The sequence below is a fragment of the Pseudopipra pipra genome, chromosome 3 (genome assembly GCF_036250125.1).
Source record: "Pseudopipra pipra isolate bDixPip1 chromosome 3, bDixPip1.hap1, whole genome shotgun sequence".
NCBI lineage: Eukaryota > Metazoa > Chordata > Aves > Passeriformes > Pipridae > Pseudopipra > Pseudopipra pipra.
Window position 1 is genome coordinate 109,673,317 of NC_087551.1, and position 16,731 is coordinate 109,690,047.

The 16,731-nt window shown below is 38.5% G+C and overlaps 1 protein-coding gene across 10 annotated transcripts in view; it reads right to left on the reverse strand.

Moving 5' to 3' along the window:
* Positions 1-16,731, reverse strand: part of ITSN2 (intersectin 2) — a 91,184-nt gene that overhangs the window by 45,588 nt on the left and 28,865 nt on the right. For 9 of the 10 annotated variants that reach the window (XM_064650661.1, XM_064650659.1, XM_064650667.1 and 6 more), the window contains 5 exons: positions 5,890-5,982; positions 4,194-4,257; positions 2,231-2,394; positions 741-938; positions 334-430 (listed from right to left, as the gene is read on the reverse strand). In XM_064650661.1, the coding sequence (XP_064506731.1) occupies positions 334-430; positions 741-938; positions 2,231-2,394; positions 4,194-4,257; positions 5,890-5,982 (616 nt within the window). Of the gene's footprint in view, positions 1-333; positions 431-740; positions 939-2,195; positions 2,395-4,193; positions 4,258-5,889; positions 5,983-16,731 lie in introns of those variants that run through there. The other variant, XM_064650668.1, reaches the window with a different exon arrangement.

A 16,731-nucleotide genomic window follows, 5' to 3' on the forward strand; every position in this document is an offset into this window, starting at 1 on the left:
TTGGGACAAACCTGTAAGACCATCAAGTCCAATGGTGCCACCCGGCACCATCACCACATTCACCACTAAATCATGTCCTCAAGTGCCATATCCGTATTTTGGCACCGCCTTCTCTCATTTCAAGTCCTCCCCTACTTCAGATAGTTTTTTCAGATTTACTGAAAATATTACTTATTGCGCATATTAAAAAAAAATATCTATTTTCAGACTTGGTAGGTCAAATTAGATAAACTAATTTTTAATGACTATATCTTAAAAATAGAAATAATCCCTAAGTTTTGGAAGGTATACTACTTAAGAGCAGGACACAACTTATATACTGAACTTTCATACCTGCTAGATCCTAAATCAATGAGAGACTGTGCCTTCTGTATATTAGAACCACCAAACCCTCCTGCCACAGGACCTAAAGAACCAGTATGAGGCAGCGCTGAAAACAAACAAACAAAAATAAAAAATAAACCCAAAGAAACTGTGAAGCAACCAGGTATAAGATAATGCTTTATATCAACATTCAAGGCTTTGATAGAAGAAAAGCTAATTAAGTGCCTTGTTGTTAAGATTAACTAGTTAGAACAGAATTAACATGTGAACTTTGAAAAAAACACCATTTGTGGGTTGTTTTTTGGTTTTTTTTTTTTAAACTCTCATGCACGTATTAACATCGCTGTCTGAAATTAGCCATAGAGAAAATGAGATTCACAGTTCTGAGAGCGAGTACTGGACTGTTCTATACTTACTTGAAGAGAAAGGTACGGACAAAGGCTGCAGAAGGCTGGATGTTCCATTTGGCAACGAGGAGGTACTGACAGAAGGCACCAGGGGAGCAGAAATAACCAAAGGAGGAATGGAAGTCATGGAAGCCAGAGACATGGGAGCTAATGGTGTGATCGTAGACACAGATGTTGGCATGGACAGATTTGGCATACTACCCATTCCTAGAGCAAAATCCAATAATTCATGATTTAATATTGCAGAGGCTTCAGCATGAAATTGGGTCCCTTATGCTAAGCAGAAACTACACAAAGCAACCTGTGTCTGGAACACAGTGAGTTAAAATAGATGCTCATGTATAATATCTACCTTTTCTCTCAATTTAGACAAGACAGCTCACAGAGGAAAATATACTGAAGAATGTGAATTGAAAAAAAACCTTTATGAACAAATTCATTCTCAAGGTAGATTTAGTTAGTATTCCTAAACAGAATAAGAACTACTTTTCTATAATTGCAGCTATTACTCGTTCTTCAACAAATCTTTCCCCATCTGGCCCCTGAAAGAGAATTACAACACACCTCAAAAGCTGTGACAATGCTCTACAGGGAAAAGCTGATGCTGTTTCTGAACTCTCTTCCAAGTGTCAGCCTTGGAAGAATCCATAGGGTGAAAAGTCCTTCCTTAGGGGCCAATGTTTAGCAAAGGGTTTCTTGAAGGCAGCTGCCCAAGGAAAATAAGGGCACTTGAATTACTGGCTGAATGTTGTGCAAGACAACAGGTGAAATGATGGAAAGTTAGCAGGAGGTAACTGCATGCCAATCACAGCTCTCTGTAAATGCATGCCCTTGTATGCAAACACATGAGGGCAGGCATTAGTGAAGGGCAGGCATTCTAAATCATGTATGTAATTAATATATGCATACATTTAATTTCAGCATGGAAGTATGCACCAATTTTTTAATCCAGATGAAGTTATGGGTATTTTGTTCTACAAAACAACAAAATAACAACCAACATGCACTGAATGCCCAAATACCATCAGAAAGGAATAAAAGTTAAAGTAATTCTGTTCAGTTAATCATTTAAACAGAGCAGACAATCTGATTCACTTTGAAAAAATGTGTAAAATAACTGTTCTACCAAAATGTTGATCTTTGACTAAATTTGACTTCAAAACCCTCATGTATAAATAGGTGAATGAGTAGGAGGGAGACAAAAAAAGACCACGAGTACAAAATCAGAGCCTGCGAGTCAGATGGCAGACCTGAATGGCCTTCTTGCACCCCATGTCAATATTCAATGGAAGGTTTTTCTTTATTATTAAACATCTTCATAGAATGAAATTAACAAAAACATCAAGAAAGTGACTTGATGAATATCCTAAATAGGAATATCCTGGGGTTTTTTTCACTGATTCGCTAAACTTTCATGGTCAGATTAATGCTTTTATTTGGCTGCAATTAACTGTAGTTTTTTACCTCTGAACACTAAGTAATTATATATTCATAAGTACCAAAGCGAGCAGACATTAGTGGCGAAAATACTGGAGCTTGTTTCATGACAGGAGGGAGAACTGCAGGCAAGTGCTGTCCTTGCAATGTCAGCTTGATGAGTTTCATGGCTATAGAGAACTCCTGTTGATCCATTTTTCCATCCTTGTTCAGGTCTGATAGTGTCCTTAAAAACAAGGTAAAATAAACATTAGAAAAGCCCATGAGGAAGAAACATGAATTTAACTTTTTTAATTAACGAGAAGCTTTTCTAACGAGAAGATTTATTTACTGGTTTTGTACAGGAAAACAAAAAACTTGCTGCAACCACTTGCTGATTTTCTTTTGACATTTATACTCTCAGAAGTTTAAGAAGTTTCACTACCCACTTTGCAGTCTTCTTCAGAGTTCAGTTTTAAAGTTGCTGTATATTAAATACTTAATTCCTGAGAAAGCAGGAAAACATTTAAAAAACCAGTCGTCTCCTGCCCAGTGGATATACTTGTTGCCTCCACTGCAAGCTTCTGCTATGCTTTTTTCTATGCTACTAGCCAGAATAATTATTTTAAATTAACGTTGGTAATGTAAGGAATTAATGCAAGAATCTGAAACAGGATGCAGGAGGATGCAGAAATCTGCTGAGGGCACTTTCATACACCACTATGAAAACTTCATTAATTCACCAACAGCATAAGGAGGTTTTTTTAAGCCTGATATCCACAGTGTTTGACACTTTTCCAAATAAACTTAAATACAACAAGAAATTCATGTAACAGTGCATACATAGCCACAAAATTTCTGGTCAGACAAATAACATGAAATATTATTAATACTTAAGTGTGCAAGGACCAAGTTCAGGTATATAAATAAAATTAGGAAGGAGGAAAAAAAAATCCAGACAATGTTAAGCTACATTTTCCCTTTCATTCTGTTACATTCAGCATAAAACCTCAAGGCCTCGCAGAAAAATTTCCTTGCATTCTTTTCTAGGCATTTAAATGTCTGGTTTAGTGGTGAACAGGGTGGTGGTGCTGGGTTGATGGTTGAACTTGATGACCCTAGAAGTCTTTTCTAACCTTAACTACTACATGTGTCTGAAGAAAAAAAACTAACTTGCATTTAGTTAGTTTCTTTAATATTCTTTCACAAGTGAGTTGTTCTTAATTATTAAGAGCCTCAACTACTTGCCTTTTAGCCCATGTATGTCTTGGTAACAGCCATGTTCCCCAAAATGAACACAGGATTCTAGTGAAGACCGAGGAGTTACAAGGAAGAAAACATCTGTTTCAAGTGCTGGCATCACCATGTATATGCTGCAGGGAACAGCACTCTTCCCAGTTCCTGTATTACAGCACTGGTTGGTATCTCACAGTGTATTACAACTGTCCTTCTACTAACCTTTTCACTGGCTTTAGATTTTTTCTTCTCCTCTGCTCTCAGTGTATTTTCCACTCCCAGTCTAGTAGCATGTAATTTTTCCCACACTTAATCTTATTGCCATATTTTAGTGGTTACTAGTATTTCAAACATAATTCAATTTGGTATCTCCAGCAATTCATTAACCCATTATTTACATATTTTTCCTATATCACTATTTTAAGTGTTATTTTTTTAACATCTTTTCCTATATTATTTAAAATATAAAGACCAGGCTTAACAATGACCTTCCCTCTACGAAATTTACAATTTATTTTCTTTTTCTGTTTCAAGCACCTACAGTTTAAAAGGACTGTGTCCAATACAATCCAATTTGAATTGACATCATAAGAAAGATTTTTAAAATACTACTTTTTAATTAGGTGTTGGTACTCACATGGGCTGAATCCTTCCTCTAAATTCAGTAAAATTAATACAATGACTCAGATAACACTTCTACCTTGACTGTTGAAAGCCTCTGTGAGACAACACAACATACCAAAGATGGGAGGTGCGCAGCCTTCAAGTACTATCTTTAAAAAGAAAAACAAGCAGTAAAGAATGCCTTACCATATTTCAGCAAGGATTGAAGCTGGTAGTCCTGATTGCAAAAAAAAGGTACGTGCTTGATCACCTATGATAAACAAGAGAGAAAGACAGCCTTTTACACCAGAGACACAGATTTTAAGAGGAGCTCAGCACTCTCTTGGGGGATCAGATTTTCAAAAGGAACCAGCACACTGGATGCCAAGCTTTCCAGGTTTTTTTTTCTCAGCTTTTAATGCTGTTTACAGTGATTGTCAGGTACCCACGTACCATGTAATCCCCAATCCCTGCTCTGAGAAGTGATTTCAGATAGCTATAAAAGCTTGAACAGGTCAAAAACCAATAGCTGTCAACAGTTGAAAAGATGTAAGACTTAAAGAAGTAAAAATGATTGAAAATTTAGTCCTGCTCCAATTACTTTTACAGGAAAGGATAAGCATGCTATTTCTTTCCTTCTCCTCTATCCCCAGTAAAAACTAGGAAAATACCATGTTCTAAATAATAATCTGTTCTGTCAGATAACACCCACTATTTCAGTATTTCAGGAAGGGAATGGGAACTGTTGTGCAATCCCATACCAAGTTCCACATCAACTGGTACTGATCATGCTGTAAACAAACACAAAACACTCACAGTGGTGTTTATGCTTACCTCTGAGTGAATTACAGATACTTAAAGCTAAGACTTCAGGTTATTCTTTCAGCTCTCTCTTCCCTTATATTTATACACAACCCTTTACTTCAAGCATTTGCCAAATAAATAATGAAGCCTTCAGATGCATGTGCAGGTAAGAGCCCAGTTGTGGCCTAAAGGCAGTTTCCAGAACTGCCTGTTTTTCAGCTAGAGGTAAAGACCAACCTCCCGGCGCTGTCACTTAGCCTGAAGATGTGCATGTTCCAAACTGACAATTTCCCACTCTCTTCAGTCCTTTCCAGCCCCAAAAGGGGAAAAGCAGGAACAACAAGACAGGGTATTAGCAGATAGCTGGGCAGGTAGAAGCAATCAGGGCTGGTCTTTACTGCCCACACACAAAGAACAGGGCATTCTTAAATTAAAGTCATCTTTACGAATTAACTTGAGTGTTTTCTTGATATCACATGCAGATTCTTACATTTAAAACCTGCAAGTTCTGAGGTGCGTAGCAACATGATCCAGTTGTTCCACAGCTGAATGCAACTGGAACTGACAGCAGGGCAGTGCAAAATGCCATTAGTGTATCCAGAACCTGCTGAAGGCCCAATGCGTAATAAATTCCAAGCAGTCACTAACAAGGACAAGCTGTCAGCATCTCTCTCCCTGCCTCCTCCTCCAAAACAAAGATCTCTAACAGCACAGTATTCTCTAACACTGCTCAGACAGAGGAGAACCACTTCTGGTGTCTCTGGCGTCACTTGCCACAATAGCTACTGTAAGTGCTCCTTGGCAGCCTCCCATCTAAGCACAGATTTTGCCTGATACTCTTTGGTTTCTGAAACCACACAGAATGACAGCACATAGCTGGTAGCTGCAGAAGTGATAGGGTTAATGGAATAGTGATCCTGTGCCAGACCTTAGAGGAAGGCTTGTAAAGTTTACTAATAACCCATGGCTGTTTGCCTGAAGAATATGGTTATTAGTCACACAACAAAGGGCTAGAAATAGGATGCAGTTCTCAAACTGTTTTACAAAGATAGGTATGTGTACACAGAAGTTAATGTGTAATGCAGAGCCTCAGACCAACCTGTAATGTAGCCTCCCGTGGGTTTAAGGCTATCAAACTGCTTGTCGTGCTTGGCCCGCTCTTCGGAGGTGATGGCCCATATGTTTGGACCTCCTGAAAAAAAAACAAACCAAAACAAAATTCCCGGTGAACAACCTTTAAAAAATAAAGCAAGGCGCTTGCAAAATAAAAGCTTGGCTTCTCAAGAGACAAAGTTAGATGTGGACACACCCAGCCCCTACCAGTTTGGCAAGGACGTTATGAAACACAAACCTGCTTCCCAGATGTGCAAGCGGAGCTGAGACAATCCCTCAGCCAGACTGCTTTACCCTCGGCTTTCAAACAAGCTCTGTCGCCCTTCAAAGCTGGTGCAAAGCAGTTTCCTGTCGCTGCTGATTGTTTGCAGCCTGGGCAGGATGCACATGTCTCACCATACCCTGTGTGAGCCAAATACTCCCCTGGTTCACTGATAAACAGATTGCATTCAGTGTCACCCGGGTTCTCGTGCAGAGGGGTAACACCCTCCAGCTGCCAAGAAGGGTCGTGCTTGTCTTGTCAATAGTCTAAAAACAAATTTGTGACTGCTAAAAAAAATACGTTGGGTTTTTCTGACAAAGGAGTGACATTCTGGGCTTTTGGGGTTTTTTTGTTGGTTTTTTTTGTTGGTTTTTTTTTTTGTTTTTTTAGATAACATACAATTTCAACTTCACATTTTTTGATACTTCACAAAGCAAAAAATATTGCAGCCTCAGGGCAGCAAATAGAAATTGCAGGGAATAGTCATGTTTACAGAGCTGTGCTGATAATACCAGGCAGAACCAGAGAGACTTTCAGAAATGCTCCAACCTGCTGCATAAAGGTCAGGGTGTGTGTCCTTTGCAGGAAAAGCAGTTTGCCAGAAATAAGTGGGTTTGGTTTTTAAGTAGGAGGAAGTTTCAGTCGGGAAGTTCTTGACAAATATTTAATTTTTCATATCGATGAATGTGAGAATTAGCCAGAATTCTGAATGGAAACCCTTGAAACAGCATTAAAAGGTTATTACTTCAAAACATCTCTAAAATTACCTTCTCCTGAGCATTACTACTTCCACAGAACTGTTAATCTGTTCAAGTATTTGTTTTGCTCACTAAAAGACAGTGAAGGGAATAAATAATTCTTCTAATAAGATACCAACAACTTGCCTTAGAAACCACAGCACTTTGAAAGGAAGTTACTATAAAACGCTTCCTCTTTTCCTACATAAATCTAATTTCAAAGCTTTAAACCTACAAAATTTCAAGAGCTTTTTGCACTCTTTTCTCAAAGAACAAAGTGAAGGGACTGCAAGCTGACGTACTTGCCATATTGACACAGTAATAATCATCTCTCATCTGTCTTTATCCATATAAGCAAAGCCATTTTCAAAAAAAACCTTAATGTCTCCTCTCAAGAAGGCCCTGCTAAAACTGCCATTCTCCTTGCATGTGTACAGATTTAATTCTTTACCCTTGCTCCTTAATAGGGAAATACAAATAGTTAAAAAGGTCAAAACAAATCAGAAACTCGCTGGGGAGATGATTGACGGAAAAGACGTGAGGGCATTAGGATACAACCTCTACACACTTCAGTTTGGAGCTTTGCTTCCGTCTCTTGGGGATATATCAATTTTTTTTTTTTACTGTGGCCTCAGTGAAAGGGTCTTCTTGCAGGTTGCATGTGAAATTGCACTTCAAGACCCTCCCCCTTCTCTCTTCTGATTAAATGAGCATAAATAAATCTAGATTAGATACTGATAATAAAGTGAAATAAATCTAAATCAGATGCCTGTAAGTTGATGGGCAGTGAGAGCATTCCTGTAATACACAAATAAGGACAACTCATACCCAATGGCAAAAATTAGAGCAGCACTTAGATCTCTTTAAAGTGTTAATTTTAAGATACAAGCAGAAAGTGCATGATGTGGTTATGCTTATAGACATTGTCTGGACAAGACGTAGAAATGCTCCTAAAGCTGCCAGCAGCAACTTCAGAGAACTTGACCATTTTTTTCATTTATGGAAAATATTAACAACATCCCATTTTTCTTATATTAAATACTATTCTTTAATCATCTTTTGAAGCAGGTAGCTACAGCACTCCTTGGATTTTTAAAATTGATGCCTGAAGGGTTAAGACCACTACAATATATTGACATGGTCAGTGGCTGCAAAGCGATAGAAATACATTAACAATTCCTTGACTAGAGTTATGACCATCACCACAGCCTCCCTAAAGAATCCTATTTACATTGTAAGACAACTTCTGTTTACATATGTATTGAAATGCAAAACTTCTCACTTGTATGTAACAAATCAAGCAAGAAGATGGCAATCAATCTTGAAAACCTTCTTATATATTTTAGCAAAACACCTCTTTGAATACAATCTGGTAAATTCTGTTTCCCCTCCAACTATGAAATTCGAAGTTTTACATAGCAGTGTGTCAAATGTATTAAAATCTTACAGGTCAGCAGTAAAGTCTAATTCAACAAGTGATTCAAGATCCACATTCACCCTTCATTCTCATTTTTGCCTTCATTAACGCTCCTCAAGAGCCTCATTATTTTTTGCACACAAAATATTTTGTGCACTTTTACCTCTGGAACTAGAACCTCAAGGTCCCTTCCAACCCAAGCCTGTGATTCTGTGATCTAGTCCAAGCCCCCTGCAACGAGCAGGGACATCTTTAACTAGGTCAGGTCGCTCAGAGCACCTTCCAACTCAGCCTTGAATGTTTCCAGGGATGGAGCATCCACAGGTTCTCTGGACAGCCTGTGCCAGTGTTTCAACCACCCTCATAAAAATATTCTTCCTTACATCTAGTTTAAATCTGCCATCTTTTAGTTTAAAACCATTAACCCTTCTCCTGTCACAACAGGTCCTGATAAAAATGTTTGTCCCAATTTTTCCTATAGGGCCCCTTTAAGTATTGAAAAACCACAAAAGTTCTCCCTGGAGCCTTCTCTTCTCCAGGCTCAACAACCCAAAATTTCTTGCAAGTATAAATTTCCTTTAAAAAAACCCTTTGACGACAACTACATTATTATATAAACAAGTGCTTCTACGACCTTCTACAGTTCTCGTGAGCCAGTGCAAGCAGGTACTGTCACAGGAAAGTGATAATTCCAAACACACATTATCAAAAGAACATTGTGAGAATGTTTCACAATGAAATAAGTTCTACCCTAACATCACTTAAGAGAGAGTGTCTGCCATCTGCAGCCTGAACTAGAACAGGTCATTGTTTTATGAATACAGGTTAATAACCATTGGACAACGAAAGTATTTGTTTAAAATAAAAAAAAAAAAAACAAACCCCAATAGTTCTGGTAGAGATTCACAGTAAGGGCAGTTAAACCCCACCCACACTTATTATTTAAAGGATTCACTTGTTTTTTTTCCAACTCCTACCTCATATGCTACAGAAACAAGATAAAGAGCACAGAACAAGAGGGAAGGTTAAAGCACTGCAAATGCTTAGTTTTAGCTTAACCAGGTGCTCATGACTCTTTTGATGTCACCATTTGGTGATACAATTAAGCAAAATCTGTGTACAGAAAGGATCATACTAAGATTCCTCAAAATATTGAGCAAAAATCCCACACCAGTCTATCTGAAATAAACACTTGGAACGACAGGATTCATAAGGTCTTGGCAATTCTACAAAGCCTTGTCATGACACCATTCTCCAAAGTAATTCTTGGGTTTGCCTTTAGTACAATCAAAACCATCAAAATAAAGACTTAACGGACAAAATTACTTTGAAACTTGGTTCTCCTATGCAATCACAATCAAAACAAGCTGCAATCTTCACAAACACTCTGATTGTTTCCCGAAACTTCCATATGCAGTAAAAATGGACACTCAGCACAACTGCTGAGAAAAACCACACTGCCCAACTTTTGGGCACGTTGAACTGTGAGGAAGGGAAGAGTACTCCTTTTTTTGGAAGGGCAAAGCTGCAGGAAGAGTCAAACAAACATCTGCTACTCAAATGGTATCATCTAAACTTACCTGGCTTAGCTCAACATTTTTTTGCATTAACATGCCTTCAGTCCCAGGGTTGAGAAATATCTTGCCCATAAACCAGATCCAATTAATTTTGCCCAGAGATATTTCTGTTCTTCTTCCTTCCTAACAGCCCTAGTCCTTACTCATGGCAAGTCATCCATGAATCATAAACTCAGATGCAGGGGTCCTCTCTTCACAGTCACCTCTCTGACCCCAGGATGGGCAAGAGGTAGGAATCTTCTCATGGAGCAGTGGTGAACCTTTGGCTCTCCAGAGGTTCTGAGCTGGCATCAAGTAGCAGTGAACTACAATACTTTTAAAAATCAGTTCTGCATAAATCAAAGTACAGTTGCTACTACATGCTCTCATGAGAGGCTTTGCTGCAGCCAATGCTACTTTTCTGACTTAGCTTAAATTTCCTGGATGTTTTTAAGAGACAAATAATTTTTCCCAACTATAGCTGGTAAAATTTTGGAGGGGAAAAATAATACAGTCTCTCTGACAAGATGATCACTCATAAGAATAAAATCATTTTTCTTCTAAAGGGGTTACTTTACAATTTCACAACTTCACAAAAGAAGCAAGACCCGCCTGGACTGTATATGACTACACTGCATTTTCAGGAATCAAAACTCAAGAAATGCTGAACTCTGGAGGTTTTTCCCCACAGACACTTTCCCTATAATAGAGTAACTATTGTCTTCACTTGCTTTTTTTTTTGTTTATGAAAAAAACACGTCTATATTAGCAACACTTTTGGAAGGCAGAGGTTAAACTGTCTTTCTGTTCTACAGAAGGCCGACCCTTTCAGAGAAGAATCGGGATAAACGTCAGGACTGGCAACTGTTCTTGAGACTCAACATGGGAAACCTGGACTCACAATCCCAGAAATGTTTCTGCAGATTCCCTATTCCAAAACAGAAAAACAACAGTGAAAGCTCCTTTACTTTCCCACTCCTCAACTCTACAATACATCCAAGAGTTCAAAGTCACATGTGGAATCCATCCATGTAGAAAGTCCATACGGAATGACAAAGACCCACAAAAACAACCTGAAGCTCAACATGATTTTAATGTAATGTTAAGACTTCTCTGAAGATGACAAAACACATACTGCCCTTACCTTCATTTAACAGGTTATTTCTGTAATTCAGTGTGTTAGCACTCACAATTTTCTACTGTTGGAAACAAGTTGGGGATTTAAACAACATTTTCTGTTCCTATGAGTTCATTTTAAATAAAAGACATCTCTCTACAAGAGAATATGGGAGTCTGCTTATGGCAGGATCACAGCATTTCGTAGAAAAGCTCAAGAAATGCCTTTACAACACTGCATCAGACAGGTTATCTTCTGAATAAAAAAAAAAGGACTGGCTTTGATGGGCTGCTAACATCAGAAAGAGAAACAGTTTTTTACTTAAAATGGTAAATTACCATTGAAAAAGAGGGGAGAAAAGAAAGTGCAGTTCTAGAAGAAAAGTAAACAGACTTAAAAGCACTCTGTAAGACCTCTGCCACTGGTCAGTACTACCTGTAGTGAGAGCAACAGTGTTAGTGATAAGGATAAGGGCAACTTTTCACTTGTGAAAAACTATAAGACATTTCTTACATTCTCCAAAGAACTGTGTTTGTTTTTCCACTCACAGGCATTGCTTGTTTTACTCTAATAAAAACTGTGCTCCTACGACCTACAAAGTTAATTAACTCCACAGAGATTGTAAACCTAAATTGGAAGAGCATTCCTTGTACACGTAAGTCACGAGGATGAGTGATTATACCACCACCTTTTTAACCATCCAAAAAACTAGCATGAAGCTTCATAATGACCCTAAATAAATATTTATCCCTATGTTTAAAGACAGGGGAATTTCAGCACAGACATGCAGCAACGTGCCTCAAGCTGTACAACAAGGGGTTTTCCTTAATGCAACCAGCAATCGCATTATAGTCTCCCATTAGGAGCCTCCAGAGAGTTGTTTGGTCTAGGACATATTTGGATAAATCTCATAATTCCAGTCTTTCTGTGTTTGCAGATAAGTTTACCACAAAATTATTTATTACAGATTGGATTTAACGCTCCCAACTGAGATGTTGAATCAGACTTCTAATTTTTCCTCAGTGGTGAATAAACACTCCAGGAGTCTGAAAACATACAGAACTTTCTACCATTAGTCTGAACTTGAGATTCCTTATCAGTCTTATTGCTATTTTCAATATTTGCTTCCCTCCTTCGTTGTTGATTCTTTATATCAAACGTAAGAGAAAATGCTGACCAATAATCAGCATTTATTCCTATTTAGGTGTGCTAATGTGTCCACCACTACTTCAGTGGCTTTGGGTCCGTCCCAAGGCATCACCTGCTCTTCCTTGAGGATTGCACCTCCTATTCACATCTCCCATGATCTCAGGCCATGGCAGGAGCCACATACAATCTCCTTTCACAACACATACACTGTCCTACATTGTCCTCTGACTACTTGTCCTACCAGAAACACTTCATAGAAGCTCTCAGCACATTAAGCAACACCATGGCAACTGCCAGAAGAGAGGGGTATGTCTATACTTAATTATAACTTCATCAACTTCTTTTAATGTGTGCACAGTTAAAAGAAAACACTTGTAGCTAAAGCATATTAAACACAGGGAAACATTTCTCTTTCAATTTTGTTTTTTTTCATTAAAATTACAAGAATTGTGTGCACTGATGCAAAAAATAACTGGTACCTGCACACAGTCTGTTAAACAGTGTGAGACAAGTGCAGAGCTACACAGATTTGGCCAAGAAATGCTTATGTAATTGAAGAGCACACTTGCAGAAATGAGGACAAAGCAGCAGCAGCCACATTGTATTCTTTACATTATGTACAGGATTTCCAGATATTTTGATATACAGGGAAGCCTTAGGTTAGCAGTTCACTAAAATCAAATACTGGGCTTATTTAAACTATCCACCTACTCCTACAAGATATGATACACAATTCTGCCTGATGGTATCATCACTGGCACCTCTCCACTTCAATACAAAAAAATCTATAAAGGAAGAACATTAAAATTTCTGTATCATGCAATGATCTCAATGTGGTGGAAACATAATCCTTGCTTTTAGAATGAGTATAATCCCTAAAACAATTTAGAGATACATAATAGTCTAATCCATGCTAACAGTTTAGATCTACTTTTCTGAATCCTACAGCACACTTGACTGTTCCAAAGCACTTAAACTATCAGTTTATAACAACAGGGTAGTATTGCTATACTTTATAAAAATCACAGAAACTTTTAACTCGTTATGGTTATTGATTTTCAGAAGATCCTTTCTAATTAAGTTATTGCCAACTCCACTGAAATATAAAACAACACATCAAGGAAGCAAAACATTCAAAAAAACCACCAAAAAAATCCCAAAATAACAAAAACACACACACACACAAACCCAACAACAAAAACCCACACAAAACCAAACCAAAAATGCAAAACACAGACATATCATTACTTGAAAATGTACAAACAAAAAAATATTTTTCAAATTTTGTTAGAACTCCAATAATGTAGAAAATACATTAGGAAATCTGTATAAACGTGACAGTACTCTGAACTGCACAGTGACATGCTACCTTTTACACTAATTTTCTGTAGAATTTGTGACAATTCATTCAATAGTTTTTTTTATTTAAGTTTTAATGAGGTAAGTTTTCTACTTCTCATCAAAAAGTGCAATTACTATAACAGGCAATGTTGGTAAACTTATGCTTTATTCCTGAAAGCTAATTAACTTCTTTTCTTACACAAAGAAGTTGACACGCAGGCTTGGCTTAACCTAAGCCTTCCTCAGATGCAGATTCAATACCAGCAATTAACAGAAAAGTATTTTCTGCCTAATTCTGGAGAAGCAATGCCAGTGAAACCACCTGTAGTTGCTGAGTTACTAACACTGATGCAGCACATGAAACAAGCCCCTTCTTCTATCCAACAACATAGCTCTGTCTGTGCCCAGAATCACAGAACTAGAGAATCATTTAGGTTGGAAAAGACCTAAAGATCATCGAGTCCAGCCATTAACCCAGCACTGCCAAGCCCATCACTAAACCATGTCCCTCGGTGTCATGTCTACAGTCTTTTAAACACTTCCAGGGATGGTGACTCCACCACTGCCCTGGGCACCCTGTTCCAATGCTTGACAACCTTTTTAGTGAAGAAACTGATCCCAATATCCAATGTAAACCTCTCCTGGTGCAACTTGAGGCTGCTGCTTCTTGTCTTATCACTTGGTACTTGGGAGAAGCAACCGGCCCCCCCACAACCTTCTCTCAAGGAGTTGTAGAGAATGAGAAGGTTCCCCCGGAGCCTCCTTTTCTCCAGGCTGAGCCCCCCCAGCTCCCTCAGCTGCTCCTCATCAGATTTGTGCTCCAGACCCTTCCCCAGCTCTGTTGCCCTTCTCTGGATTCGCTCCAGCCCCTCAATGTCTTTCTTGTCATGAGGGGCCCAAAAGTGAACACAGGATTTGAGGTGCAGCCTCACCAGAGCCCAGTATAGGGCGAGAGTCATTTCCCTAAATCTGCAATTAATACTTTTGGATGGATTCTAGAAATGGAAACAAGAGAAGAAAAAAATCACACCAACAAGAATCTTTCAAACAGAAGGTATGAAAAGTTCAAGTAAGCAACATTATCAAGGCATGAAATAACCATACTTTGCCAAATTCTGCCCTATCAGCTGTAAGACTGGCATCCATTTGCTTTTAAGGTTACCAAACATCCAGCTGATGGACTCCATAGCCTTCCTTTCCAGCATGACACAGAAGATGGAAAATAAGTTTACTCTTCAGTTAAGGACAAATCAGAAGTCTTTTTGAGTAAACTCAGTCAACCTGTACAGCATCAAAGTCTTTCATGAGGAAAATAAAAGTTTTTAGTCACCATGCTTGAGGAAAAGAAGACCAGAGCTTGGATTAAACTTTTCTAATTCTGGAAATGGATTTTTTATGCTGCTGCTGCTCACCAGCAGTCACAAAAAACCCCTCTGATTTAATTAAAAATTTACAAAAGGATAATTTGTTTAATTATTGTCTAGCAAATCCCTGTGGAGTGCAGTGAAACTAATAAGATGCAGGTGAGTTTCCATCTGCAGCAGCCAGTAAATCTTTCTGCACCAAGAGAAATGCAGGCAGTAAAAATACCAGGCAAGAGGATTCAAAATGAAACTTGAAATTAGGTGGAGTAAAGGAAATTATTCTCCTACAAAAACATACACTGACATAAAATCAGTGCAGAACTCTGTTTCAGGAATATTAAATACGTTACAGTAATTTTTGTAGTTCTCATCATTATCTGGCCATTAGAGTAAAAACCACATTTCCGGGTTCTCAGACTTGAGGAGGAAGTCTGGGACCAGGAGGAAGGCTGATGGGCTATATTTGCAGAGAACTGGGATAGAGACTTGAAAGAAAAGAGGAAAAGAGAAGAACAAAAAAAAAAAAATTACACAGGAAGGGTGGGAGAGAAGGAAAATGAAGAGACATTTCCTGAATGATCTCGGCAAAAATGAAATTAGGAGATAACTTAGGAAACAAAACACAGTAACGGCCCTTCCAGCACAGACTGAGTATTCCCCCAGCTGAGATCCCAGACAGAAAAACAGGCACATGGTGGTACCACAGCACACGCTGGTACTGCTCCAGGATGGCTTCTCAACTCCCAGGGCAGCTCCTGAACCACAGGTGGCACCTCATCAGTGGCAGGAAAATCCACCTATCTCTAACTGTTTAAGGAATCCAGGTAACCTTTTGGCATCCACAGCTTCCTACAGTTTACCCTGTTTATTTGACACTGCAAAGTGCTCTGTATGTTTGATATCTGCCAATAGTACTTTCATCTGATACCGGTTCATTCTCGTGTTATCAGAGATTAATTACCATTCCTCTGCCTGAAAAATGACAGATGACCTTGAGAAGGAAACATTCTACTGTATCCACCATCCCCACTCTTTCTTTTCCAAGCTGAAATGTCCCAGTCAATGTAATTATTCCACATATGGAAGCTGTTCTGTATTTTCGATCACTCTTGTTAAACTCCTCTTTGTAACTTCTAGTCCTGGCACAAGGAAAAAATACAGGGAAAGCTGGAAGAAAACACAAAGGTAACAGAAGCAGAGAGTTTGCTTAAGCAGTACTCCTTAGAAGGTTAAATTATTAATTAGCAAAACCTGCCAACTATATCCAGCATATACACAAGACTACTTTCCCAGCACACATGGGAGTTTGATTTTAAATATAATAAATTTAAAATTGTCTAATTTATGTTCATAAAACCACTGGTATCAGTTTATACCACAATCCCTAATCCTGCCTTCCCAATGGCTCATGGGGACATTTAGGGACTGGAATTTGGAACGGAGTTCTAGAATTTGGAACAGAATTCTTCTCTGGGTATTAGAGTTTCTCAACTGTCAGAAAGCAGCAATTTGGCAAGCTTCTTGAGCCAAAAAAACACCAAAGAAAAAAGCAAAGCATTTAATAGCCATGGCATAGATCCTTCCTCCTCCTTGATTCCACGTATTGGTTCCAAAGCATCTTGAGACAGTGAGTCCCAAAAATGAGTTGTTCATTGTGTGAAACAACCAACCAACCAACCCAACCAACAAACAAACCCAGGTTCTTCTGCTTGCCTTAAGCTCAATAATTTCACTTGGTACTGCTTTCCCTTTCAGCGCTGAAAAAAACCAGTGAATATTCTTTCCCATGTTAGCCTTTTCTATACTGTTTTGGCTTTACAGGTTTCTACTGTATCTTCATCTCAGCTGCCTGTTCTCTAAAACTAAACAGTTCTAATCCATTTAG